Source organism: Lissotriton helveticus, chromosome 6 (assembly GCF_964261635.1).
Source record: "Lissotriton helveticus chromosome 6, aLisHel1.1, whole genome shotgun sequence".
NCBI lineage: Eukaryota > Metazoa > Chordata > Amphibia > Caudata > Salamandridae > Lissotriton > Lissotriton helveticus.
This window is the reverse complement of record NC_136067.1, coordinates 1,189,949,724-1,189,977,603: the sequence shown is the minus strand read 5'-3', so window position 1 is coordinate 1,189,977,603 and position 27,880 is coordinate 1,189,949,724. Positions and strand designations below refer to the sequence as shown.

At 45.1% G+C, this 27,880-nt stretch overlaps 1 protein-coding gene across 14 annotated transcripts in view; it reads left to right on the top strand.

Annotated features, from left to right (window-relative positions):
* The window catches only part of PTPRK (protein tyrosine phosphatase receptor type K), a 1,613,435-nt gene that overhangs the window by 1,341,059 nt on the left and 244,496 nt on the right, over nt 1-27,880 (top strand). For 7 of the 14 annotated variants that reach the window (XM_078648911.1, XM_078648906.1, XM_078648914.1 and 4 more), the window contains 2 exons: nt 18,053-18,188; nt 23,451-23,480. In XM_078648911.1, coding sequence (XP_078505037.1) covers nt 18,053-18,188; nt 23,451-23,480 — 166 coding nt within the window. The remainder of the gene's footprint in view (nt 1-18,052; nt 18,189-23,450; nt 23,481-27,880) is intronic. The other 7 variants (XM_078648913.1, XM_078648910.1, XM_078648912.1 and 4 more) reach the window with 1 other exon arrangement.

Sequence of the window (27,880 nt, the reverse complement as noted above, 5' to 3'; positions counted from 1 at the left end):
TACAACAAAATGTGGTCTTTCCATTAGAATGTTTTCTTTTGCAATGTGTTCATTTGTTATGAGCCAACTGTTTTAATGTCACAAAGAATGCTGCCACTAATACATTTTCGCAAAACAACATGACAAACTTACCTGCAAATCAGCAAAGATTAAAAGTAGATTGTAGAATTGAGTGACGGGAATGTTGCAACATGTATATATCGCTGAGTGTGGGATGCTGAAGTGCTTGCCTACATGGATAGCACACATGGCATAGGATGTGTTTTTTTGGGAGTAGCTTTTTTGTTTTGAACCTGTGTTGATGTGGCCACGGAGTACCACTAGGTAGCCGGTTTCCATGCTCTGGGAAGCAGCATCCAGAGTGACTACTAGTGGTATCCATCCCCCAACTCCACTATACAGTTGAGAAACCAAAGCAGGGGGTGTGCTTCTGCACTTGCACTTACAATGAAAACAAAATGGCCGTCATGAAATGCGGCTACTGGCATCCTCTAAGGCCATTTCTATGCAAGGCATACTGGAAGCAGACTAGTGTCCCACTGTGGCTGCTGAAGAGAAGTTAAATAAGTGTGAGCCCAGGTGTGCAATGCTGCCCCCACTCAGTGTGCAAGCTCTTCGGAAAAATGCTGGGTTGATAGTTGGCCCGATCCTGAGAGGCTCTGTTTGCTACAGAACATCAAAAATCAAAGTGAAGGATGGAATGCTTGAATTAATCTCAGCCACTGGTGTCACTCAGGCCATATCCCAATCCATCATTTTTACCCACAATGCAACCTCAGTTTGAACCGAGCCATATCCAAATGAGCCATGACCCTGCTCCAGTAAGAACAGCCCAGCTCACACTATCAGGCCAGGTCCTTTCTGATCTGGAACACAAGCAACCCAGGACCGGTTACACATTTATTATGGACTCATCAGCCTGGTATAGCTTGATTCCAGTGGCACAGTGACCCTCGTCTGAGAAATACCTGTCATACTTAGGGTATCATAAAACAAAGTGATCTATGGAATGCTTGAATTAATCTCAGCTACTGGCGATCGCTTTGGCCACATCCCAATTCATTTTTCACCCACCATGCCACCTCAGTTTAGACCTAGCCATATGCAAATCCGCCTTGACCCTGCTCTAATAGGAGCAGTCCTCCCCAAACTGCCAGTCCAGGTACTACCTGAACTGGAACACAAGCAGCCCAGTACAGGTATATTTTAGGTTATTCTGTTTGCTGCATTAGGCACTGGTCGAATTTGGTGGTTTCATCAGCAGGACTCATGATTATGATTTGAAGTAAAGCAGGGCTCTAAAGATCATAAAAAGATGCAACTCCAAAGTGCTGTGGTAGGAGTGCACATGCTCAATTAATGGCAGCAAAAGCATGTGTGTCCATCTGTGATGCTGGGAAACAGTTGTTTGAGCAGTGCCTTCTTCAAAATGTGGTCTTATTTCTGGTCTAACCAGGAACGATGAGGGAAGCAAACATTCTATAATGTATTATATTAGTGTATTGTAGGGCAAACAACAATTAAGCCATGACCAGGCAGGGGTGCAAGGAACAAAGCGCTAGTGGGGCATGCAACAATGCAAAACAGGGAGGGGGGGGACTAACTTCTTGGGATTTGGAGATCAAGACAAACAAGTAACGAAGGGGGAGGCATAGACAGTGGGAAGCACCGATCATGAGGAAAGAACAAAAACAAGCATTTGCAATGCAATAGGTCTCGCATTAGGAAAGTTTGAGCTATTGGTATTGTAAATGACACATTTTTTATTTATGTGTTGGTTTTGAAAATAGCGAATTTAATAGCTTTGTCATTTACAATGCCAATAGTTTTAACTTTCACAAATGTGACACCTATAGCATTTGTAATGCAATGTGTGTTGTATTAACGTGACTTCGATGCATTGATATTACAAATCAAAATGTTTTTTACATTTTTTTTATAATTAATTCTTAAATTAAAGTTATTGTAATTTATAATGGCAATAGCTGAATCAAAACAAAAGAGTCAACGATAACACCGGATGTACCTGCTAAAAGTCAATTCATAACAGTAGTAAAGAAAGACACCGTGTGTTAGTTTAGTGTAAGTGCACAAAAAACTTGTGAAAAGAGTAAACACTGTATATTAAGTGAAATGAAATAAAATAAAGTGGGCACAAACCATGCCCGTGTGTTATATTGCAAAGGGTGGAGTGAAAATGCAACTGTATTCGGAAAAACAGTGACACAGTAAAACCAACGTGTAGCACCGTGCGCTCTAAACATAGCGTGTCATGATGCAGGCGATCTGTAACACACTTACTCAAACCGGAAGTGAAGGAATAGCCTGCTACTATATTTCCAACCGATAGCAGTAATAAATCTAAGTCAATGGAGATAGAGCCCCAATGTTAGCATTAGCGATTACAAATAATAATAAACTAATGTGTAGCAAAATGCTAGAAAAATATACTCACTAAAACACTGCTCTAATGTTGCCACGCTGGAGATTGAAACTCGAGATAGGAAATCTAAACAAGACGGAGGGCATTGCTGTGGGGAGGGGGGAGGAGAAATGCGACATGGCGGGCAGGGGAGGGGGCGGAGCGGGGAGAGCGGCATGAGGGTGTGAAGCAGCAGGGGCCTGTGAAGCGAAGCTAAGCTTCACTTCAAAGGTGTGGGAGGAGTGCGGCTCAGGCAGAGTGCACGCTGGGGGAAGCTTGTGGGGCGGAGCGGGAAGAGCTGCTGGGAAACAGATGGCTGGCGATTTGATGCTGTGCACGCGCATTTTAGGTCAATGCGCTTGCGCATTGACCTAAAAGCGCACGGGCACAGCATCAAATCGACAGTTAGTTAAAGTCTGTTTAAGCCCCTATAGTCTCGCTCCGCTCAATGCGCATGCGCATTGACAGGTCGCGAGACCTAAAAAAGTACCTTAATCTGAGCTCGAACAGCACAAGGACACCAATAAAGACATCAACCTTTACTTGGTCTATGCTCCATCAAAGGGGCGAACAAAGAGAGTGAGTGAAGCCTGCATGTGCTGACCAAAGAGTAGCACAGAAATTAATAACAAAGAAGCTTACCAATGGCAAATGAGGAGTCAGCTCTAAGCCCTTTTTTTTGTTGTATTTTAGACAAATAGATTCTCAAGGACAGCGAATGCTCTGTCCAGGCGAGGCCCAAAAAGGGTTGAAATGTTGTACTTGGTGCTTAATTGGTAAAAAAAAAAAAGTGCCAGGGCTCTCGTCAAGAGGCCACTGCAGCTTGTACCATCCATTGCCCCTGCTAATGACAGTACCAACACAATTACTAACAATCACACCCTAACAAGTGTGACAATTCATACTATTCCTGGCCCCCAAAACGATAAGAATGGCTTGGGTGGCAGGTATTCGTTATTGTTAATTGTATATAGAATAAAAAACAGCTGCTGTTGTGCTCATCCCTAATATAGGCAGACAGCCCCACCATGTGGCAGACTGTCATTAGTGCTGGTGCTGAACATAAAGTGCTGGTGCCAAGCACCAGAAAACCACTGGCTCAAATTAAGCACTGGTTGTACTTTTGGTTTGCCATGTAGTGCTGCCCTGAAGGTTCACATCAAGGTAAAAACCATTTTAGTGAGGTGGGTTGAGTGTGGTTCAGAATATAGATTACTACCATGCAAGACACAACAATGCATGCATTTACCATGCATGCAAAACAATGCACACCACTAAAGCGCATTTACACACATACAGTGACATTTACCAATTGCACACATACCACAACACATTGCGACAGCATTACATTGTATTGACACGTCAAACCACTTATCTTTATGTATATATATATATACATATACATTTGAGCCTGGGATCCCGCACCTACGCGCCTGAGTGGTACTATACCTGGCAGATATTGGCAGCCATCGGCAACCCCAGTACACGGCCTATCCCTGCTGATGAGGGGTAATACCCCGAAACACGTGTCCAGGGATGGCGAAGATAGCAGAAGATCGAAAGATGATGCATCGCGAACACTTTACTACATTGACCAGAGTCCTTAGGGGCGACACCGCCGGTGTGTGAGTAGTGTGCGACCCCACCCCCATTTGGCTTATATTTTACGCCCTGATGAAGCCTTCTGTAAGGTGAAACGCGTTGACTGCAATATTCTCAAGAGAAAAAGAAAAATTAATAATGAAAATAAACTAACACAGCTACCAGGACTTGCGACTGTTTGTCCTTGTTTCTTGAACGCACCACATTCATCAATTGATTCTGTTTGCCTCTCTATTTGTATGTGAATATGGAAGCTTGTACTTTGATTTATCCTGGACCATGCTCTCAGTTATGTTCTAGCACTGTTCTAGGGTATTATGGAGGTGCTGAAGGGTCAAGCCACTGAACATCTTTTGGGCCCTTTACACTGTTATTTTTGCCTACTGGACAGTCTTGTAGCTACATTTACCCCCTTCTTCGCGGAGGGGTGGGGGCGTCTTTGTTCTTCCCCTCTGGTTGAAAGAACTTAAGTAGCGATTTTGCTTTGGCGTAGCGTGGTCATGTGCCCGATCGTTTGAACCACGTGTGCCGCGCCTGACATTTTTTCGGGTGGCCGTCGGTGGATTTACATGCCAACCACCGCTTGGGAAAGCCCGCATTTCTACCTTTACTGAAGGATTCAGCAGGCCCGGTGCGTCCATTGGGGCGTAGGGGCGTAGCCCCACTAAGCCCCATGGACCCACTGCGTCGTCACGAAAATACAACTACAACAAATACTGAAATAATCTTGCTCGCTACCTGCCGCCCGGGAATCCGGGAGACACCCGACTTTTCCGTGCGGGGGGGGGGGCGCGGATGGGCCTGCTGCATCTGCGCAAGTTGATTTATGGGCAGAATCATGTTCGCGCATGCGCAGATTGATTCCCTGTGCATTTCCCCTTAGAGAGAGGACCTGGGGGCGGGCCGCAGCCCCCGGGGTTACACAGGGGGACTGGGCGAGGAGTCATGGTGCCCCCCCCAGCCAATCCTGACGGTTAGCGCGGCCGACTTTGGTACTGGGAAACCAGGTTCGAGCCTCTTATTGTAAATAATCGTGAAATGGGAGGAGAATGTATAGATTTGTGTCAGAAGAATTGGCACATATTTAAACTCGAAGTCTTATTGTTTCAAAGTGAAAAGTAGCATTCAATGGGATTAAAAATGTGGTCGGCAGTGAACTGCTTCAGAGAGCAAAGCAAGAAAAGAAGTTCAGGTGGAAATCAGACGTATGAATTGAGGCCGGTTATCACTGTCACGCTGTAGTTGGAAGGATGTTCACACTCTTGTCAAAGCCATTTTATTCATTCACCTTGTTACTCTTATTGGACTTTATAAGCAGGAGTCTGCCCGATTTACCAAGACAAATAGGGCTCAGTTTGAGCAAAGATTTACGCTTCAATAAATCACGGAACTTAAAATAAAACAGAAAAAGAATGTGGGTTTCTGAGGAAATAGTAGCATTTACATCACCCATCTGTATGCGTGTAACTACACGCATACAAATGGGTGGATGCATGAATGAATGATGGATGCAGGATGGATGGATGGATGGGTGAATGGATGCAGGAAAGGATGCAGGATGGATGGGTGGATGGATGCAGGATGGGTGGATGGGTGGATGCATGAATGAATGGTGGATGATGGATGGGTGGATGGATGGGTGGATGCATGGATGGATGGGTGGATGCATGAATGAATGGTGGATGCAGGATGGATGGGGGATGGATGCATGAATGAAGGATGGATGCAGGATGGATGGATGGATGGGTGAATGGATGCAGGATGGATGGTGGATGGGTGGATGCATGAATGAATGATGGATGCAGGATGGATGCATGAATGAATGATGGATGCAGGATGGATGCATGAATGGATGGGTGAATGGATGAATGGATGCAGGAATGGATGCAGGATGGATGGGTGGATGCATGAATGAATGATGGATGGATGGATGCAGGATGGATGGATGGGTGGATGCATGAATGAATGATGGATGCAGAATTGATGGATGGATGGGTGGATGAATGAATGGTGTATGGATGCAGGATGGGTGGGTGGATGGATGGATGGGTGGATGCATGAATGATGTATGGATGGATGCAAGGTGGTTCGGGCTCGCTCGCTGCGCTCGCTCGCTGTGCTCGCTGCGGTGCAATATGCAAATTAGTTTACGCCCACCACTTTCAAATGTCACCAGCCGCCCCTGGGATTCAGATGAATAATATGTTTGTTATTGGCGTTACAGTCGCAGGGGTAGAACATATGTCAATACAATATATACCTATAGTCTAAAGAAATGTCAAAGGCACAATAGGTGTGTCACTCCAAATACCCACAAGTGAAGGATTAATAAAAACAAAAAGGAAGACAAGACATCCCTTAAGGATAAGATCCCTCACTCACCCGAAGGTGACATGCTTCATCATTGGGGTTATCCTTACCAATGTTCAGACCTGGTCTGCATTGGGAGCTGCTACTTCTGATGGATTTAGAGAAGTAGCTCAGAGATGTTTTCACTATTAAGGACTAGGATGTTAATCCCAATGGAGCTGGAGTGTGTAGTGAGGTGTGCAGCGCTGTGAAAAGATATATACGCTAAGTGGTGAAGTTAAAACTGCCTAGGTGCAATCACAGAACAATGCTTTAATAGTGTGTTGTACTTGACAGGATTAAAAGAAAGGTAACAGCACAGTGGTATGGATTTAGAACCACTGTCACTCGGTGGTCGACATGTTTCAGCCTCTAGATCACTACCCATGTATCAATGGCTTTCTTCAGGACCAGATTGCATTAGTGATGATGCTGCTGCACTGTTTAGTGTACAAATAAACATAGAATAATAAAGAAAATGTATACAGAACCGGTATTCCTGCTTGTCTTTTCAGTCAGGTCATACCCAGGTATCTGTAAACAAAAACACATTGTGGGAGGGAGAAGAGACACACTTGAAAACTACTGTGATACTTGATCATTTTGGGAACACTTGTCAGTAAATCATAAGGGTCATACTTATAAGAGCAATTTGAAGTATCAAGGACTTACCCTCAACAGTAGGATATTCCTGCCTCACCTCTACCTGGCGAACTGCTCTGGAGGGAGGCCCCGCTCTGCGGGGGAAAATTGTGTATAAGTGTCAAAGGAACAGTACACTTCTCTATGTCAATATATACATTCATTCAGTTTGACATGAGTGTCTTAAAAAAACTCCTGATGAGACACACTCACAAAATGAAGAGACCTGAGACACCCACCCAACTTAGTGACCAGGGGCGCCGCCTCAAAGGTTCCTTAACGTTATGAAACATTATGCAGAAAAGTTTATAAAGGCTTATAAAGGGAATAGTACTGACTAGACAGTTTCTGCGGTCAATAAACACACACAGTGTAAGCATATGAAATGAACTAGTTCTTATAGTATTACGCTATGCTGGATAAAGCTTGCCCCCTCTATAGTTAGGTGCAGATAACAAGAGCAAAAAACAAGAGTTTGCAGTGGCCTTACCTGTCCGTCGGTACCTCGTCACCTTCGAGAGCAAGTCCCGGGAGGTACCGACTGGCAGGCCGACTCTCTATTAAATAGTGTTGCTCGTTTGTTCGAAGACCGGAGGGTCACGGGTCTTCACTATCCTAAGTAGGCCGGGGATTTGCCTGTATTTGGCTGTATTCCGCTGTAAGAACAGTGCACTATACGCTAATTACTCGCGCATGCGTGGAGCGGCTCTCGGTGAGGAACACTACTCTTATGCGCATGCGCTGAAGATTATCACGTCAGCGCTCCATTTGGAAAACACAGCGCATGAGCAATGAAGCGCTGTACGTCAAAGCAACTGTTGATGCTAGTAATATCGAGTTATTTGCCATCTCCCTTATGTGTCTGGAAAAATGGAAAAAGGTGGAGTGGCAGAGAGTATTCGTTATTCCTGCAGTATTGTAAAATAACAAATAACATTATAACACAGAAATGCACGATTCTGTGTTCTTAACTACTCAGCCAAGAGTCATTAAAAACCAAGCTGTTTAATCAAAGGGTCAGAGGAAAAGCTCTTTTAACTATAACTCGATATTACTAGCATCAACAGTTGCTTTGACGTACAGCGCTTTATTGCTCATGCGCTGTGTTTTCCAAATGGAGCGCTGACGTGATAATCTTCAGCGCATGCGCATAAGAGTAGTGTTCCTCACCGAGAGCCGCTCCACGCATGCGCGAGTAATTAGCGTATAGTGCACTGTTCTTACAGCGGAATACAGCCAAATACAGGCAAATCCCCGGCCTACTTAGGATAGTGAAGACCCGTGACCCTCCGGTCTTCGAACAAACGAGCAACACTATTTAATAGAGAGTCGGCCTGCCAGTCGGTACCTCCCGGGACTTGCTCTCGAAGGTGACGAGGTACCGACGGACAGGTAAGGCCACTGCAAACTCTTGTTTTTTGCTCTTATCTGCACCTAACTATAGAAGGGGCAAGCTTTATCCAGCATAGCGTAATACTATAAGAACTAGTTCATTTCATATGCTTACACTGTGTGTGTTTATTGACCGCAGAAACTGTCTAGTCAGTACTATTCCCTTTATAAGCCTTTATAAACTTTTCTGCATAATGTTTCATAACGTTAAGGAACCTTTGAGGCGGCGCCCCTGATCACTAAGTTGGGTGGGTGTCTCAGGTCTCTTCATTTTGTGAGTGTGTCTCATCAGGAGTTTTTTTAAGACACTCATGTCAAACTGAATGAATGTATATATTGACATAGAGAAGTGTACTGTTCCTTTGACACTTATACACAATTTTCCCCCGCAGAGCGGGGCCTCCCTCCAGAGCAGTTCGCCAGGTAGAGGTGAGGCAGGAATATCCTACTGTTGAGGGTAAGTCCTTGATACTTCAAATTGCTCTTATAAGTATGACACTTGTGATTTACTGACAAGTGTTCCCAAAATGATCAAGTATCACAGTAGTTTTCAAGTGTGTCTCTTCTCCCTCCCACAATGTGTTTTTGTTTACAGATACCTGGGTATGACCTGACTGAAAAGACAAGCAGGAATACCGGTTCTGTATAAATTTTCTTTATTATTCTATGTTTATTTGTACACTAAACAGTGCAGCAGCATCATCACTAATGCAATCTGGTCCTGAAGAAAGCCATTGATACATGGGTAGTGATCTAGAGGCTGAAACATGTCGACCACCGAGTGACAGTGGTTCTAAATCCATACCACTGTGCTGTTACCTTTCTTTTAATCCTGTCAAGTACAACACACTATTAAAGCATTGTTCTGTGATTGCACCTAGGCAGTTTTAACTTCACCACTTAGCGTATATATCTTTTCACAGCGCTGCACACCTCACTACACACTCCAGCTCCATTGGGATTAACATCCTAGTCCTTAATAGTGAAAACATCTCTGAGCTACTTCTCTAAATCCATCAGAAGTAGCAGCTCCCAATGCAGACCAGGTCTGAACATTGGTAAGGATAACCCCAATGATGAAGCATGTCACCTTCGGGTGAGTGAGGGATCTTATCCTTAAGGGATGTCTTGTCTTCCTTTTTGTTTTTATTAATCCTTCACTTGTGGGTATTTGGAGTGACACACCTATTGTGCCTTTGACATTTCTTTAGACTATAGGTATATATTGTATTGGTATTTGTATTAGGGAACATACCTAGTAGTCTATAAACTTCCCTTCTTGACCCCCAATCTACGGTAGTGTGACAGTAGAACATATGTCGTCTGCAGTGGTACAGGGTTACTCCTGTGTGTCACGGTCATATGTGATCATATTCCCACACCTAACGTTTCACCAGCCCTCTTCTGGCAGAGCCAGGAGCGGACCCGTCCCCAAAGCGACTGCCGTTTCAATTTTCTGGTAATATTCTGAGCAACTCTGAAATGAAAGCCGTTTAAAGCGTGCAAACTCCAGTAAATACACACGCCTCGTTCTAAACAGTGAGCCTCTGTTTGTCGAGCGATGGTTAGATACACTTGATGCATGTAATCTGAGTTTCCGCCTATCAAGTGCCCTGTTATTGCTCGACACAGAGTTAATTGTATCAGAAAACTAAAAGCCCCTGTTAATGTAAGTGCTGTGAAAAGCAAAGAGCAGCTGGCCGTGGCCCACCACGCGCATCCTCAGTCTGCCGGAGCATTGTAGCCACCGGCATGCCGGAAACGCAGACGTTTTCTTGATTTTGTCACTTAGCAAACCTTGAGTAACAAAATATCAGAAGAAATTCGTATTAAATTGGCGCATTCTTCTGCCTCTGTACGATCTAGTCCACCCCTGGAACTCTGCCCATTCATGAGGAGAAACTTCAGTAAACTATTTTGAGAATTATTTCGCTAAGTTTCCGGAAAGGACTCGGTCTGAATTGTAGGATATATATTCTTCTGCTACACCTCTCCCACTACTTGCACCGTGAGCACCTTGAAGCTAGTCTTGTTGCATCAGGACTTCATAAAAATATAAATAAATCAAATAGAAGTATCTGCATTTCAAAGATTTGTTTCTATTACCGTAGTGCTACATCATATGTAATGATTATTGCAAGTTTTTTGTTAATATATTTATTAGTATTCACATCTCAAAACATTGTTTCAAGTGCAACCCGTCTGTCTGCATGGTATGCCTATACAGTTTTAATTGTGTGTATCAAAAGCCGGTCTACAAACTATTTATTTGTCTACAACCAGTTTGCTTATTCCTGCTGCAGCAGTTACAGAGGTCTATTGTTTGGGAGGGTGGGACTCGGTCCATTATTTTCAAAACAATCAACCCACAGTGGCCACATTATGGAAGTGCGGGGGGGGGGGGCGCAACTGGCATTTGCGCTCCCTTTGCCCCATGCAAATGAGGGAATCCCTTTGCCTGTGCGCCGTATTATAGATGTGGGCACAGAGGCAAAGAAGCTGTCTGGAGGTGCCTCCTGATGGCTACCCTCTAAGGGTCCCATGAATCCCCCCCAGACATTCCCAGGTGGTTGCATTCACTCACTGCACCCGCCTGCAAGAGGATCACTAAACCCCCTTAAAAGTGCAGGCGGGTTGCCGCTTGCACTGTGAAACATGGAGCAAATTTAAAGCAGCTACTCCGTTTTGCACATGAATGCGCTGCCCTGGGGGCAGCACAATCCATGTAATAGGGCGCACTTTCCCTGTTTGCGCCTGGCGCACATGTTTTGAGGTGCGCTGGTCGCAAGCAGGGAAAGTACATCTTTACGTAATAGGGCCCCAGGTCGCAAAATCCTCAACAACTTTGTCATCTCTTCGTGTGAGTTTAGTTTGTTGCTTATCTGCTAGTTACCACTCAAATAAATCACACCTCCAAGCTGGGATTTCCGATGCTCGGTAGCCCTCCAGCAAACAGCGGTCTGTCGTCTCGCCAGAGCCACTTCAAGCGCCAACATCCAGGCTGACATTTTCAGTGCCCTGTTCTTGTCCCAGCAAACAGTTTTACCATTCCCTTCAGAGTTAGGCCTACTCTATGTAATAGTATTGTAATTACTTCTGCTAAAAAGCCCAACAGCGGAGCGCATGGCCATGTCGTGTAAAACGTCTGCCGAAGACTGGCTACACCTGGCTGGGGTTGCAATATAGATTTTAGAGTTTCTTAGGGTCATATACGTTTGATGCAGAATGAGGTCCAAATCCTCGGGCTGTATGATCCAGTCTAGTTTACTGCAGGAATTGCCTCTGGCCCACCCCAAACTGCTCCTGGGCCTGCCTGAAAGAGAGGAGCCTTCACCTGTTGAGTTAGAGATCTCCTGCATTCTTTCAGCCTCCCCTCAACCACGTCCCAAAGGACATGTCGTTTAGAGAGGCCGAGTACAGCCCCAGGGTTCAGAGTGGTATGTATTTCACATGAGGAGATCTCTGAAGGACCTTAGCTACCACTCCATGCCATACCTGGTCTGTCTGTCGCAGCAAGTACAGGAGCCAGTCAGGGACAGTTTTGCCTATTATGCCCACTTTAAAATCGTAAATGGGCCCTGGGGCGCATGTTACTAAATCCCAAGGTAGTGGGTAGTTTTGCTTACACCGCAGCCCTAATCCCTACCTGAGTGCTGCATCCGCTTGTTCAGTCTGGCCAGCAGAAATAATTTAGACTTCTCTTTGTTTGTATGTAGCCTCGAAACATCTGCAAATCTGCTTGATTGTTCCAGCAGTACCGGGACTGACCCTTCTGGGTCATGCAGGTTCACCAGGGTCTTGTGCATACATCAACACCTCAATGAGGTGGGCTCGTCATTTGTCGGGCCTAGATCCCAACACTCAATAATTGTACTGCCTTGAATGGACAGGTACTTGCAAGTACTTAATACCTTTATTTCTTTAATTTAAATGGGAGACTACAGGCACTTTGCTCAGTGGACTACTCGGTGTGTAGCAGCCCAGCCACATGACACAACCTACGACACCGACCTCTTCTAGATCCGAGTGCACACCCTGTATCAGCAGCTCTTGTGCATCCTGAGGCTTAACACTGGCAACCAATGTAATACATCTTGTTGTATGTTTGGGGCACCCGTGTCGCAGATTGGTAGAGGTCCAAACTGCTTGACCCTAGCTTTAAGGGCGGTAATATGGAGACTTTTAGCACTTTGCTTTAGTCTAAGCTGATATGAGTGACACTAGACAGGGCTGCGTAAGGAAAAAAGACAATCGTTAAGGACGCTAGGTAATGTCTGACTGTAGTAACTTCCAAGGGCTGGTAGGCATAGTTGTTATCTGGCCGATAGGAGCAGAGGGTGTTAACTATCAAAATATTGCTTGCATTTGCTTATGTGGCAGTGGAGTGTCAAACTTGGATGACCACATGAGGTAACTAAATTGGTATTCTTTCAAATTTAGGACAGACACATGAGTCTTCAGTAGAAAAGGAACAGCAATGTTTGGAAATGGCACACCTCATATTAAAGCCAACAAGTTATTGGTTGATCAGTCTGTTCCCTTCAAGCGAGATAGCATAGCATTGTTCCTGATCACTGCCCCTCTTGGGTCCCACACACACCTCCTCCCAGCACAGGCACCCTGCTAGCCAGCGCTTTCCAGAATTAACTAAATTGCTTGCATAGCAAAAGAAATGAATGCCAAGTCCTCCCTCCTGTTTTCTATTTCAACTCTCTTCCTATACGCTCCATTCCTTTTAGTACTTGTCTCCCTTTGCCCAACCCCATCTTACCCTCCCTTAGTCTCCCATCCAGGAAGCGTTCCAACATGCAAGGGTTTCTATCACCCATCCTCTGAGTTGGATATACCTCAGTCACCACAAAATGTGATAGTTTTCGAAAGCTAAAAAACAGTAATTACCCTTGCTACTTGATCAGTAGACTCTTCTTTCCTGAATGCCCCGTAAACATCCATTGGGAAGCGTTCGGAGATTTATGTGGTATTCAGGCTTGCAGCTCGCCCCTAACTGCACCCTTAAACGTGATGTTGTTCTGTGGCTTTCTGTCCAGGTCAGTAGTAGAATTGCAATTTATTGAGAGATGCACAGCCATATGGAATGTGATTATAAAGGTTTCCTGTGGCCAGGAATGGCAAAGCAGGAATTCTATTGTTTAGTCAGTATAAAAGCTATGCATTGGTTGTTACTCATCTTTTTTATTGAAAATGTTTAACCAACACAATTCAAACACACAAAAGGTGATGGGGTAGTAGCCCATGCAATCAATCTAACCACTGGCATTGGCTCACTGGAGCATTCCAACTCAACTTTCTTTTGCCCACCATGCCCCCTCAGTTGGGACCCAGCCATACGCGAATCAGTCTTGACCTGCTCCGATAGGAACAGTTCAGCCTGAACTGGCAGGCCAGGTCCTCCCTGAACCATACCATAAGCAGTGCAAAAAAGTATTTCACCTTGATTGGGACTTGTCCAACAGGTGTAGCTTGGTTACAGTGGCACATTGAGTACCGGAACCACGTCTGGGCTGATTTGCATATGGCAGGGTTCAAACTGACGTTGAACAGTGTGCAAAGTAGCAATAGACTGGGATGCGGCCAGAGTAATTACCAATGGCAGAGATTAGCATTTCATCCATATTTTTTTGTATACTTTAGTGGGTCACCCTAGGTGAGACTGGTATGCTCAGATGTGGGTCCCGTACAAACGGTGTCACTCGAATCAAGCTATACCTGGCTGATGAGCCCTAACTATGGTGAAATCAGTCCTGAGTTGCGTGCATTTCGGTTCCGGCAGGACCTGACCTTGCAATTAAAGCTGGACATTTCCCATTGGAGCTGGTTCAAGACTGTTTTGCGTCTAGCTTTGTGCAAACTGAGGTGGCATGGTGGGCAAATGAATGATGGGTTAGAATGCTACCCCAGTGATTGCCAGTGGTGAGACTTACTGCAAGCTTACTTCCCATCACCTCTAGTGTTTAGGTTTGAAGCAATACAATGGTCATTTTCTTCTATGTGCTAAGGTCGGGAAGAATCACTTTTAGTCAGCTCTGACTTTGGAATTCTGCACATTTCTAACCTCCTTTACCACAATGAAATAGTTGAACATTCATTTGTCAGTACAGAATCTTTTTTAACGTGCTTCCTCATCTCCCTGCAGCATATGGGTAATAAGGAATAATTATTTGGCATAGTCTTGAATATTTTGAAAACATTGACTCTAAATTGAAGCCTCCTTGTGCGTTAATGATTTTTTATGGCAGGCTGGACTGGCCTTTTATTCCACTGGGAATTTTCCCGGTGATCTGGAATCATTGAACTCTGTTTTTGAAAGCCCAGGGCCGCTGCTGACGCCTCTCCCATTTTTTTTTTTTAGTTCTTTGAGGTTATCTGCAAAAGCAAAGGGTGCTCGGAGAGAAATGGGGGTGAGGGATGGGGAGAGAGGGAGAAGTTAGGAGAGAGAATGGTTGGGTGGATGGAAAGAGTTAGCGAGGAGAGGATGGGAGCGGGTTGGTTTGAGTATTTTTGCACGGGTGCTATTGGTTTCTCCATCTCCTGGCTTGCATACTTGCACATTATAGATGATTCGGACATGGCAACGGCAGACAACAGATTTCCGAATTGAGCAGACCTTGAGAACCTTGGTTGAAGCAGTGAGGGTCCTACAATATTAGCTGTAATTGTGAGGAACAACCGAGCCAAAGCTTGGAGATGAGATGCGCTTTGCTGAATGTGAGAACATAATTCCTTCTCCCACGTGGAGTATGTTTTTCCTCACTATTTAGTAGCGTCACCTCTGTTACCTTCTTGGATCACTGCACATTTGGCAAGTATCCATGGATTTGCCTTTGCAAGCTCAGTGGGCTCTGGTGATCACAACAGATGTTTTGAGATGCTTGCACTGAGATTTGGGAACGCATGGAAAAGCTCCTCAGATATCATGAATATTTGTAAATATTGTAGTCTCTGCACATCTGCTCCAACCCTAGAGACCACCGGTCTAATCAAGCCATCAGCACCACACATCAAGGTGTTTTCTCAGCGTATAATGGTTTCAGAAAGTCCCCTAATGAGGCTGATGACCAAAGGGAAAGTGGTAGGGCGAATCAATTTAATTTTGCTGCCTTTAGCGGTAACACATTGCCATTACTCCTTTGAGTGGCAGGCGATTTGAGGGCACTTTACAGAAGTGATCAATAAAGAGAAGGGAAGAAAATCTGACCTGCATATTGAAATAAACCATAAACCGACTATTGTGAAAAGCCAAATGTTTACCTTTCCGTGCTTGTCTAATCGATAATAAATCCCTCTAAGTGCTGTCCGTTCTAGGATCCCTGTTTTAGCCTTTCAATGTCACCCATCAGATATTTTTTATTTCTGTAGCCAAAGACGTGGGTCAAACTATCCCAGACCTTGAGAAGCTCACAGAATCATGTTAGTTCCAGCAAGCTTCTCGGAGCTCTTCTCTTCCATTTTTCCAGATGTTATCCGCCAAAAACAGAGAAATCGTTACTGATGACTCAGTAGGCAGCCATAGAACTCTATGTAAGAAGTGTAAACTAGGAGTATTAGTCATCCTAGTGTAGAACAGGTAAATTTTCGTTTTTAGTAGCAGTTATGCATGTGTTTTTTTAACACACTTTTTTACTGATAATGCATTTAATACTGTCAAACCAAGCCAGAAGCACTGTAGAACAATTATCTTTCCCTGTTTTACAGAATGTTAACTATAAAATAATATCCTGAAAATCTACATAATAACCTAATAGCAGTACAGACAGAGTGTGGGGTATGAGAAAATTAAAACAGGAAATAGAGAAGGTAGGGGGTGTCTTAGTTGTACCTTCAAGTATACAGTCAGTTAAAGCATTCCATGCACCATCACATCTATCTGGCGGATTTTGTTTCAAGTACATTATATATTCAAACGTTATCAAGAACAACAATTCATCAGTCAAGCCTCAAAAGAGGGTGAGTGTTCAGATTTCCAAGGCTACAGGATAACTTCTCTGCATTCATCGGGCACAATTAATTCAACGCTGTTGGCCGCAGTTCCTATTAAAGTTACATGGCAGTCTGTAGGAAAAAAACCTGATTGAAGCTATTTTTTCAACATTAAACTAATAGCCAGGTGGCTGGTCGGAATGTCACTGCCGAAGTTCTGATCTTATGCCACAAACATATCTTGTGGCCTAAAGTTACTTTTCATTCAAATAATCTTTATTTCGGTCATGGGCCTTAAAAGATACAAACATACAATCAATAAAAACAGCATTATGACTATGTACATCAGCATTGGAATAAACATACTCAATTAAATATCATAAAAGCTAAGGACATAGTTAAAAAGAGAGTAAAAAAGTGTAAAAAAAGATACAAGAAGTACAAGTAATAGGCAAACGGGACGCATGTATCACACCTCAGGATGGACTAAGCAAAGAAGTGTCAGCGGGAAGTATTATTAACAAGTGACGAGCGTCTGCACCACATAGCGTACAAGAAACGCAAAACTGAAAATACAACAGGCAGAGAGGTGTCACATTTTAATATTCTAAATGTCTGATGATACTGTTTGAACCCCAAGTTTCTACAGAGTTGGATGAGCCAACGCTGCCTAAGAGACTTATAACATGGGCAGAAGAAAAAAACATGGGACTTGCTCTCCTCGTGTGCACCACACGCTGGACATTCTAGCAGGTTAGAATGGGACCATTTTTGAGAAAAAACCCTAAGTGGTAGTGTACTGGGTCTAAAGTTACTTTTATTATATGTCTAGGAAAGATCAGATAGCAATAGTCCAAGTTTTATCATTCCAAAATGTGGCCATTGAAGCGGAAATGTTCATTTTTGCTGAACAAATGGAGACAGAGATCCAAATTTTGCTTGGTCGATCATATTCTTCAGCGAAGATGCAAAGTTCAAATCTATGCCAGAATCTTCCCCCAGCGTCTGAAAATCTTTTTGAGGACGTTGTTTGATTAAAAGCTGGTTTCTTTGTTAAAGTAAAGAAAACTAAAGATTTAATTTGCACTCAAAAATGAAATGGTTGTCCTCCCTCATATATAAGTCTTTGCCCCTCGTCTGCTGGGGAACATTGCGAGCAGTGGGTGCCAGGGTGGCTCATGGACCATGATCATTCTATATTCGAGCATTTTCTCTTTTTCAAGTGGAAATCTTGCCTAGAAATAAGCTCTCTTACGTTTTTTGCTTTTGAAAAGGTTTTTCTGACTTCCTGTGGTGATGTTTCTCCCAATAAGTTATCACCATACACTGTTGTAGTTTTTTAATATGAAAGTTATTTGCCTACCTTTACAGCTACTATAGTGATTGAAATGAATTGAGAGGAAGTGGTGCTTTTGTATCTAATGGTCCTATCCATTACCAAAGGGGTGTCCAACATTACGCCAGGAGTGCCACAGCTGGGTCAGATTTTCAGGATAGCCTCAATGAATGTATACAAACCCGAGAAAGGGATTTCCATGGGAATCTGTTACATATCGCCTAGTTATCCTGACTATCTAGCCGCGCCACGTCTTTCCTGGACTACTGAAGGACCCTTCTTACATTTGTGTCTGAATCTTGCCCCCATGGTTCCTGTTCTCTTCTCAGGGAGTGATCTCCTTCCGATAACCGTGTCTATTTGTTCAACAGCAGCAACAGAAGATCCAGAGGTGATCCCAGACCCGACAAAGCAGACGGATCGCGTGGTGAAGATCGCAGGAATCAGTGCAGGGATTCTGGTATTCATCCTACTCCTCCTAGTTGTCATATTAATTGTCAAAAAGAGGTAAGAACGTGTTTCGTCTTCTGCTTACCCAGTCATTTAGAATCGTGTGAGTGTTGAATAGACCGAGACAGGCAAGCTATGGTCCAGGTATGCTCAAAGTATGGCCTGAGGGCCGCTTGCATTTACACACGGTCCCTGGTGAACAGCTGCACGTATCTGCTGTCTTATTTGACTTAGCAGTAGCGTTCTGGAAGCATGTAAACATTTATGAAATGTAACTGAAGTAAAGGAACCAAGCAAATGTCATACATGGCTTATCTTTAGGAACTCCTTCATTTTTTGTACAACAGAAATCTAAAAATATGATGTCTCTTCAAAATCCCAAAAAGTGTATTTCATTAACAAGCAGAAGTGTTTCATCTTAGTACACCAGATGATATCACTATATTGTGAGGCATTTATTAAAATTGATAGTTTTCAAACATGAACTTGAAGAGTCCTGCCTTCACAGCATTGCACGAGGTAAACCAGGAGGCAAATCAGTTTTTCTTGTCCATACTCTGAGTTGCTGAGATTGTAAATAGTCATGGAACATTATAGTTTTTTAATCAAACATAAGAAAAGCCGTTGTGCCACGCACATCATGAACACACATACTTCAATGTGCTCTCCTACGGGTAAATGAAGAAAAGGGAAACATGTGAAATAAAACAATTACCTAGGGTCATACAGTTTTGTCAAGTAGTGGCCAGAATTAAATCCAGGTTTTCTGGTTTCCCATTGTGCAATTCAGGCACTAGATATGTATCTCTTTCCATTATATTATTTTACTCCAGTGGTTTGTCTTTAATTCTTTGCCAGAGGTTAGGGCGTCAGTGGCAGACAAAATCATGTGAAGGCTCGGCTCATTTTGGGCTTGGGAATCCAAACATAACTTCGAGGGGGGCCACACATCGGCTCGAGCTACCTGTCACAGAGTAGCAATTAAGGGGACAGGGACATAGGCAAGATGATTTTAATATCATTAAATAATGTAGTCAAACAGGAGTACCAGCACCACAGTGCACAAGACCCTCCCACTGCACCATACGTCAGAGTTATGAGAGACTGTATTCTCTCCCTACGGATAAAATCAAATGATTGAGTTACAGTCCTGTTTCTTTCGTGATTACTACCAGTGTTTAGTTTGCCTTTAAGTTTTTCCTTTCTCTGTTAAAAACAGGAGCAGATACATATCTTCAGAAAGTGATTACTCAAGAGCAAATAATTAATTATAAGGCGATGCCAAGATCATTAAAAGACATGCCTTCTGGTTCCATAGCTTCTATATTGCTCATTACCAATAGCAGTTCTCTTTTATAACAAGTGGTGGGGGAGGGAAGGTTCGGGGTTAAGGGTATATAATACATTTTTGTAAAACATTTACCTGCTGCTGCTTATCTGCCAGCTACCACCTCTGGGTTCTACTGCTCCGGTCCCTGCACAGGCTCCTAGACGCCAATCAAGACAATGCTTTCATGAGAGCAGCGCTGTGATTGGCCTGATAGGGCGTGCTTAACGCTCGCTCATATCCTAGGAGCCTGGGTCTTTACTCCATCCATCTGTACAACACAGCTCGGGTGGAGAGAGATCAAAATGCACATGATGGTTTTGGACGGCCTACGACAGCCGGTCAAACTGTTAAGCGCCCTTACAGTATGCAGTACTCCTCCCCTGCTCTCGTCATAGCCCCACCCAGACTTTGATGCCTTTAGCAGAAAGAAAAAGAAAATGATGATAAAATGGTTTTATTTTTTTTATTTTTCCTGTTTGTCAGCTGCCTGTAGCTTAGCGGGGGTGGGGCGACGCTCCTCTGCCAATAGGAGGAGCCGCCACTTAACAACTGGAGTGAGAGTGGTTCTGATGGTAAGACTCAAGGAACACTCATTAAAAAAAACGGCACTCTGGTGTGGAACTTTCCATACCCAGTCCAAACATCCTTCCGGCCGGTATAGGTAGCATTTCAAAACAATTGTTAACTAGCAGGGTATTGATTACGAAGGCTTTCACTTTTTAAACGTAGTACCTCCTTATTGATTTCTGTTTTGTTTATCGCTGAAAGTACTTGGTAGCAAAAGTCGACATAAAAATGTTGTCTTTGAAAGCATGTCTTTGAACTAGGTTCTTTCGGCGCCCGCACAAAAAGAGCCCAGTGGAATGAAAGAAACAAGTCTGCCCTCATTCTAGCGAACATTTCTCCTGCGAGTTCTGTTTTGTGGTGCTTAGAAAGTTATTACACCAGATTAAATTCAATGTCCTCGCTTATTGTGGACCCTTAGCACGAGCAATAGTGCCATCTTGTGGTCGACAGAAATTCCCGCACCTATTCAAAACCACTCACTTCAACTACGGCTTCTCCCACAGCCATAAAAGACTAGTTCCTATCGGAGCAACGTTGTTGTACAAAGTTGCAAGCTCAAACACGTTGCCCCTGGCCGAAGTACAGCACGCTTTCTTTGTAAATGCGCTTCTTATATTTATGGGAACTTGAGGCCTTTCTGTGGTCATTATTAGCCTCGTAAAGACAGGGCAGGGCTTTAGTGCCTTTCAGTTTTGCCGTGCTATGAAAAAGCCTGGTTTGATATGTTGTTTGTTTTTGAGCTGTAACTTGAATATATATTTGACTGTGAACTCGAAATACACTGCAAATGAGTGAAACGTACCCATGTATTTAATGCATTATTTCACATGTTTTTAAGTGTCTCCCTTCCCCTGAAGAGATGGGCAACCGATCACTGTACATTTGGAAGATGTTGTCAGTTAGTGCCTTTTTGTAATTATTGCCTCTTTACAATTACCCCCTGGAGGTATGTAACTTGGAGACGGAGCGTCTGCATTAGAAGCATTAGGTACGGCTACAGTGTTTTGTTTAAGTTAGCGTCATATGTGCCTTCCCCAGCACTGCTTTCTTTTCTGTTGTCTACTCTTGTAGTTGACAATTACCACATTTACATCTAACACACATATCGTTTCAAAATCGTATGGTGAAAGTGTTATGGCAATCAAATATTTTGTAATCTTTTTTTAAAAGACAAAAAAATTTGATGAGGATCAGTGAAGCAACTTTTCTGGCCGCTATCATTTGGTTCCTGTAGTTGAGCAGACAGCCGCTCTTCGTCACTCCCGTGTAATCGTGTTAGCTATTGAGCGGTTTAGGAGTACACAACCTCATTCATGTCCTACTTTCATTTGTGAAAAGCGTGTTGGCGAGAACACCACAAGGCATCCTGGGAGCAAGGGGGGGAAGAGGCTCTGAAGTACAGAGGCCTGATATGAATGAAACCCTTGTTCTCAAACTATGCCCTTCGTACAATATGGCAGTCTTTACAAGGGTACTCATTTTGTGGCCGTGCCAGAATTAGGTTAATCTGTGGCATTTAAAATAAAACAGGTCGTGGTAGTGTTGAAAGAGGATTCCCTTATTTATTTTGTTAGGGGGGATCTCCTGTATTACAAACTTGTACACTTCTCACAAAATTCTCAAAAAGTCATATATTTTATTAAAAAGCAAACGAGTCTTTTATTGGTGGCAATTACAATTATTTTTTCTAGAATGTATTTAACTTTCTGATCAGCAGGCACTAAACACAACCTAGGGGAATGCCATTCGGCCAGGATGTGCTTAAGGTGGGCGACGAGGATTTCTGCGAAAAAACTACTCTGCTTGCAAATATTTCCCAGTGATTGCTTTGATGCTGGTCTCCTGAACATGTGCATTCTTCAGTGTGCACCCTGTTCTCCTCCACTTCCTCTCTTCCACCTTCCCCTCCCAGAAAAAGCTAATCATTGTTTACATTTGTTGTGATTCTGAATCCTCCAGTACAGACCTAAACAAATAAAATTTGATATCACTTAAATCAAATGTAATCCCTTGTGGGAGAGAGAGCACAATAATGGCCTTAACGCAAGTCTTCCTATTGGGTTTAACATTCTCTGTGCTCGCTTAATGTTCAAACTAAACTGATAAATCTGATTTGGGTAAATTGAAACTTTTATTTTAAATGTGTACAATTTCAGCTTGCCTTCCCAGTGAACCTTAGATGTAGTATCCCTTTTGTAGGAAGTCAGTATCTGCCACAGTACATAGATGAGGATTCAAATCATTCTTGGTTCTTCTACATCAGAGGTGCTCAGAGTTGGTACCGGAGGACTGCATCCATGCTAGACATTCAGGATATTTTTCATACAATGAAACCCAGTGGAACTTATTCAGGTTGCCATACCAGCTTGCAAACCTACCATGAATCCGGCCTCCATGGACCCACGCTGGACACCCCTGTTTTACAGGGTTTGTTTGTGTATTCCAAAACAGACTTTATTAACTCTATCAAACCTGGTAAAACATGATCGTTATGACAGCACTTCACTGACAAAAATGACTGCACTTTTTAGCTTTGTGCCTAGCTCGCTTTTATACACATTTGTCTGGAAGCAAAGAAAGCATCTTGAAGAATTGTTCTTTATCTGTGCAGTTGTCAAACTGGTTCAGAAAAGGGATACTGCATCTTTAAGCTGCAATGCCATTGCTTTTTTGTGTAGCTGGTTTGTTTCTAGCTGTGCTTCATTTCCCTTTTCATTGTGTGTTTCTTCAGCAAATAGTTCTAAATACTTGGCCTGTATGCACCCACATTTCCTTTCCTAAGACCGAATGAACACTGTGCTCATTTGTACTTGTATAAAGTGACATCTATAGACGTGTGTGGTCATTTGCATAATTAATGTGATGGAAAAATGTATGCTGGAGATATTTGTATTATCAGTTAGAGTGAGGTTTGTCTGGATTTGCACTTGGACATTGAAAATCGGTTTAAATACAGCATTGAAATGTATATATGTACATATTATTAAATAGCAGTAGCAATCCTTTAAAATGTTTTCAAGACATTCATCTGTACCACAAGAGTTTTGATTGTGCAACTACAGAGTGGCAACTATACCTGTATATAATTTTCATACACGCGTTCCATGCTTCAAAACATCTAGCACACAATTTGATCAATCTTGTTTACTGAGCTGCATGCTGAAAATACATACGCCATTCAGTTTCTGTTTTATTTTTTTACTACTTTTGGCACCAACTAAAATGTTGCATGTGACTGCTGCAATCAATTTATTTATCATAGTCTTGCTCTGTTGTGATATTTTAAACTGCATGGCAATATATACTCGAATAAGTGCATGGATGAATATAAATAATTTGTTGTGCTTTGTTTAATGTGAATGATTCATGCTTCTCATTCACCATTGCTTCTCTTTCCCCCATTGTTGTGATTTGCTTGCCAGGAGGAGCTACTACTCTTACTCCTACTACCTGTAAGTAGAAACTGGACACCTTCTTCCTATACATTTGTTAAAGATGCAGTATCCCTTTAGAAAATTACGTTTTTACATTCATTCAAAGTCCTTCACTAACCTATTTTGCTCTTCTGGGGTACTTGGTGACATAGTGGTCATTTTGCTTTCCTGTATTGGCTTCTCTGTTCTTAATCATCTTTCTAAACTATATCAAACATGTTTATGGTCTATTGCCTTTTCATATTATTGCACCCTATTTATCGGCTGTTGAATGATGGACTACAAAATTACCTGCAGTCATTGCAGATGAGGCGTGGTCAAAATAAAGGGATCAATTGGTACCAAAAAAAGCAACAAAAAAAAGCTTAAAAGGCTCTATTTGATTGATGCCTTCTAATGTTGTTAGATGAAACCTGCAATGCTGTCTCCTCGCGTTATTTTCTCTTGTTCTGTTGTCACAGAAGAATGTTGAAACTTTCATGGTAACTTTAGGTTGCGTCGTTTTGGTAGAACATCAAATTTCACCTCTTTCCAGACAACTTATTATATAGATAAGAACAGAGCACTTTCATGGATGTGAAAGTGGGGCTTTTTTTGTGGGGCCCCTTACAAATCTGATTTTTGGGGATCCCTGCTTATGCCTGTGACCACATTTCAGTAGTGTATTATAGCATTAAAACAAGTATGACGACAAGGTAAATCCCTTCATCACAAACACAACTTTAGCACTTGGCATGGGTACAAAGTATAGTCTGATTTCATCCATGCTGCTTGTAGTTTGTAGCTGCAGGCCCCAAGCTGTGTAGTTAACAGGACAGGCCCCCTCCTCTCCAGGAAGAGGAGGCTTCTATCTGATAGAGACTACTATCCGCAGATTCCTTCACGTAGAATTATCCCAAGGCGTGATACTGGATCCAGAAAATCTTTTTGCCACAGCACCCCTGCGCGCCGGGTGGATGGCATCACGTGACTCCGCCCAGGCATCGTTCGCGTATGTGAAGTCAACAAGCTCACATAAGTCCCACCCGGCGCGCCTACGTCAGTTTTTTCCTTTTCCACATGCAATTCGGATCCGGTTCGTGCTCTGGGCCTGTTTAGGCCTTTCCCTTTGCTATTGCATGTGTTTTGTGGGAACAGTGTGCGGATGTCTTCAATCTTTAAAACGTGTAAGTGTTGTGGATGCCTGATGTCGGCGACAGACCCTCACCTCATTTGCACGTGGTGTTTGGGGGAAGATCACGTCTCCACTGATTACGAGGCGTGTCAGCGGTTGAAGCCGAAGTTGCTGCGGGAATGCCGGATGAAACTTCTATCGGCTCGCATGTCCAGGTCGGCTTCGTCACCTCTGTCAGCTTCTGCGGAAGGTTTTCGAAGCAGCCGTCATCGTCGTCGTCCTCATCCTTCTCCTGTGCCGCAAGAGCGTCGCTCCCCTGTCGGTAAGTGTCGCAGTTTGTCCCCGAGGGCTGGTTGCCGGCCTGTTGGGGGCGCGGGCTCTCCACGGGTGATGCGGCACCGCGTATCGTCCCCCTATCCACTGTGTCCCGGTGAGGAGGCTTCAAGAGCCCAGATGAAGACATATGCGGCAGGTTTGCAGGCCTCGCTGGCTCCTCCTAATCCTCCTTCCCCTCCTGGGACATTAGTGGATCCCTTGCGCTGTGCGGGGCCCTTCGCGGCGTCGCCGGCGGCTCCGGCCCCGTCTGGTTCGGATCCAGGCTTGGAGGATGTGGTGCCGTTGGGGTTTAGCCCTTCGGGGGTCCCTCCTTCGGCGCAAACTCCTGTGGGAGTCCCTGTGGTGTCCCGCGAGGTCGCCGGGGCTCAGGTCGCATCCCCGAGCCCCTCTCGGCCCTTTGACAAGGTGATCCTGTCTAAGGCCGAGGAGACGCTGCCTCAGCGCTGGCAGCTACTGGCCTTGGCGGCGCCACAGGGGTCGGCGGACCCCCCTCGTCACATCATGGGTCGAGGCTGGAGGGGGACCCCTCGTCCGTCCCTCCTCGCAGGCGGCCGCCTCGTCGGAGGTCGAGTCGGCCCTGGCGGTGCCACAGGGGTCTGAGGAGCCCCTCTCGTACCCTTGTGGGTCGAGGCTGGCGGGGGTCTCCATGTCGCTCCCCGGGTCCCTCTCGTCTCTCCGCGCAAGCGGCTGCTACGCTGGAGGTAGAATCGGCCTTGGCGCTGCCATGGGGGTCAGCAGGCCCCTCTTATGGGTCGAGGCTGGCAAGGGCTCCTTGCCACTCCCCGGGTGCCTCTCGTCCCTCCATGCAGGCGGCTGCCTCGTCGGAGGTCGAGCTGGTGCCGTCCCTTAGCCGCCTCGGCTCCTGTCTCCAGCACTGTGTGATGGCGCTGGACGACGACGATGCCTTGCTCCAGGTTGCGGATTCTACGGCACCGGACAGGCGTCAGGTCGTGGACTCTTCTTCGGACGTCTCCTCTTCCTCGGAGGGTGGGCTCCTGCTGATGTCGTCCTCGCCGGCGATGGGCCGCCGCGTCGTGGCTTTTTCCCAATGTCATCAAAGGCCGGCTCCTCACCATCACCGCGGCCGGGGTTTTCGCCAGAGGAACCACAGGTCCCCCACTCCTCTGCGCTTTTTTCTCCTTTTCAGACCTGGTCCTTCCCCACTCAGATTGGCTTAGGGTATGGCCGCCTTAGCTTGCAGCCGTCGCCAACAGAGGAGCTGCTTTCCCCACCGCGGGGCCCTAAGGAGGCGGGTGTGGCCTCAGCTCGCGTTATTTCCACGGCTGTGGGGATTTTGCGCATGGGTGATCCATCTGCTCATTTCCCCGCGGATCATCTTTTGGAGGTTCTTCACCAGGGCTCTGGTGGGAGGGAGCTGCTGCTTCCCTTTGAGGGTTCGCTCAGTTCTTCTCTGATGGGGGCTTGGGGCACTCCGCCACGGGGGATCCGGTGCCCCAACACCTTCTGCACCGGCACCGGCCGGTACCGTGTGACCCGATTGTCTTTCCCTCCACCCCTCTGCCAGTAGACCCCTTTTGCGGACTGCCTTTCCCTCCCTGTCGTCGCTGTTGTCTCCACTATCACTGGAGAAAGGCCAGTCCGGCCATATAATTGTTTAAACTGGACCCATGAAACTCCCATGAATCTTACGACGTCATACTGAGCTGCTGTCAAGAATGGCTGGACTGGACTCTTGGGGGTGCAATATGTTCGGGCACTTAACACTTTGTTTGTTGGCCAGGGCCACCTCTTGCTTGTGGGACTCGGCGGAGTCCCTTGGATCTGCAGCTTCAAAGGACGTTGCTGGTGTTGATTTGGGGCACCATGCGTTAGATGGCTGGGAGCTAGCGGCGTTTATGCTTCGCTCCGCTCGGACATCTCAGAGGTGCTTGGTCATGCCATGGCTTCTTCAGTTGCCCTTTGCCGCCATGCTTGGCTTAGGGAGAGTGTGTTCCTGGAAAATGTTCGGGAGCAGCTGGTGGATCTTCCCTTCGATGGCACTCTTTTGTTCGATGCCCCGGCAGACTCTGCCATCCGGAGGTTCTTGGCGGGGCTTAGGCCTCCTCCTCCTTCTCCCCCACAGTGACCTGTGATTTGATCTGGTTTTTGGGAGCTGTTTTTTCGTTGGGGCGAGTCACCCCAGTTGTGTGATCTGTGTGATTCCTGTGCCTTCGAGTCCTTCTTGGTTGGGACTGTGGCTCTGTTGGCTGCTGGTCGCCCTTTTTGACTGTGCATTTTTGCCTTGAGTTATCTACACCAGGTTTGCCCTGAGATTAGGCCTTGTGTCATTTTCTCTTTGGCTGCTTGACAAGCCTTCCGTGTTTTGTTTTTTCCTGCAGTTCATTTTGTTGTCCTCTTCTGTGGAAGTTTCTTCCTGGGTTCCCATGTCTTGGGACTTAACGTACTCTATGTGGGGTAGTGGTATCTGTTATATAGCTCGTTCTGTGCTGGGGAGTTGTGGGCGCCTTCGGGCCTCTGCTCTCCATGGCGTTTATGTAGGTTGCAAGTGCAATTCCCTCTTTCAGGTGCAGCCTGCCCGGTCCTTCTGGTTGCCCCGGGTCACTCTTCCTGCTTCAGACTGCTTTCTTGCTGACGGCGCCACTCTGCCTGCTTTATTGACTTCCGGCTGTGGTGGGCTCACCAGCCCTCTTTGTGGGGCGTGTTCCCAGTGGAGGGGTTTGCCTTCTTTTTCCCTCGTCTCCTTGGAGCCTCTGGGTTGCTTTCTTCCTTGCCTTGGATGGAGATTTTGTTGCCTTGTAGGGGCGTGGGTTGCTTAGGCCTCACCTTGCCCTGGTTTCCTCTGTTGAGTGGGAAGGGTTTTTCTCTTTCTTCTTTCCACACCCCCCTTGGGGTCAGTGGTGTTCTTCTTGTAAGGGTTCCCCTTGCCTGGAGGGTCGAGGCGCCTCGCCCTGTCCGTTGGACTAGTCCTCTGTGGGTCCCCCTGTTGTGCCCAGGCTGTTGGGGTCCT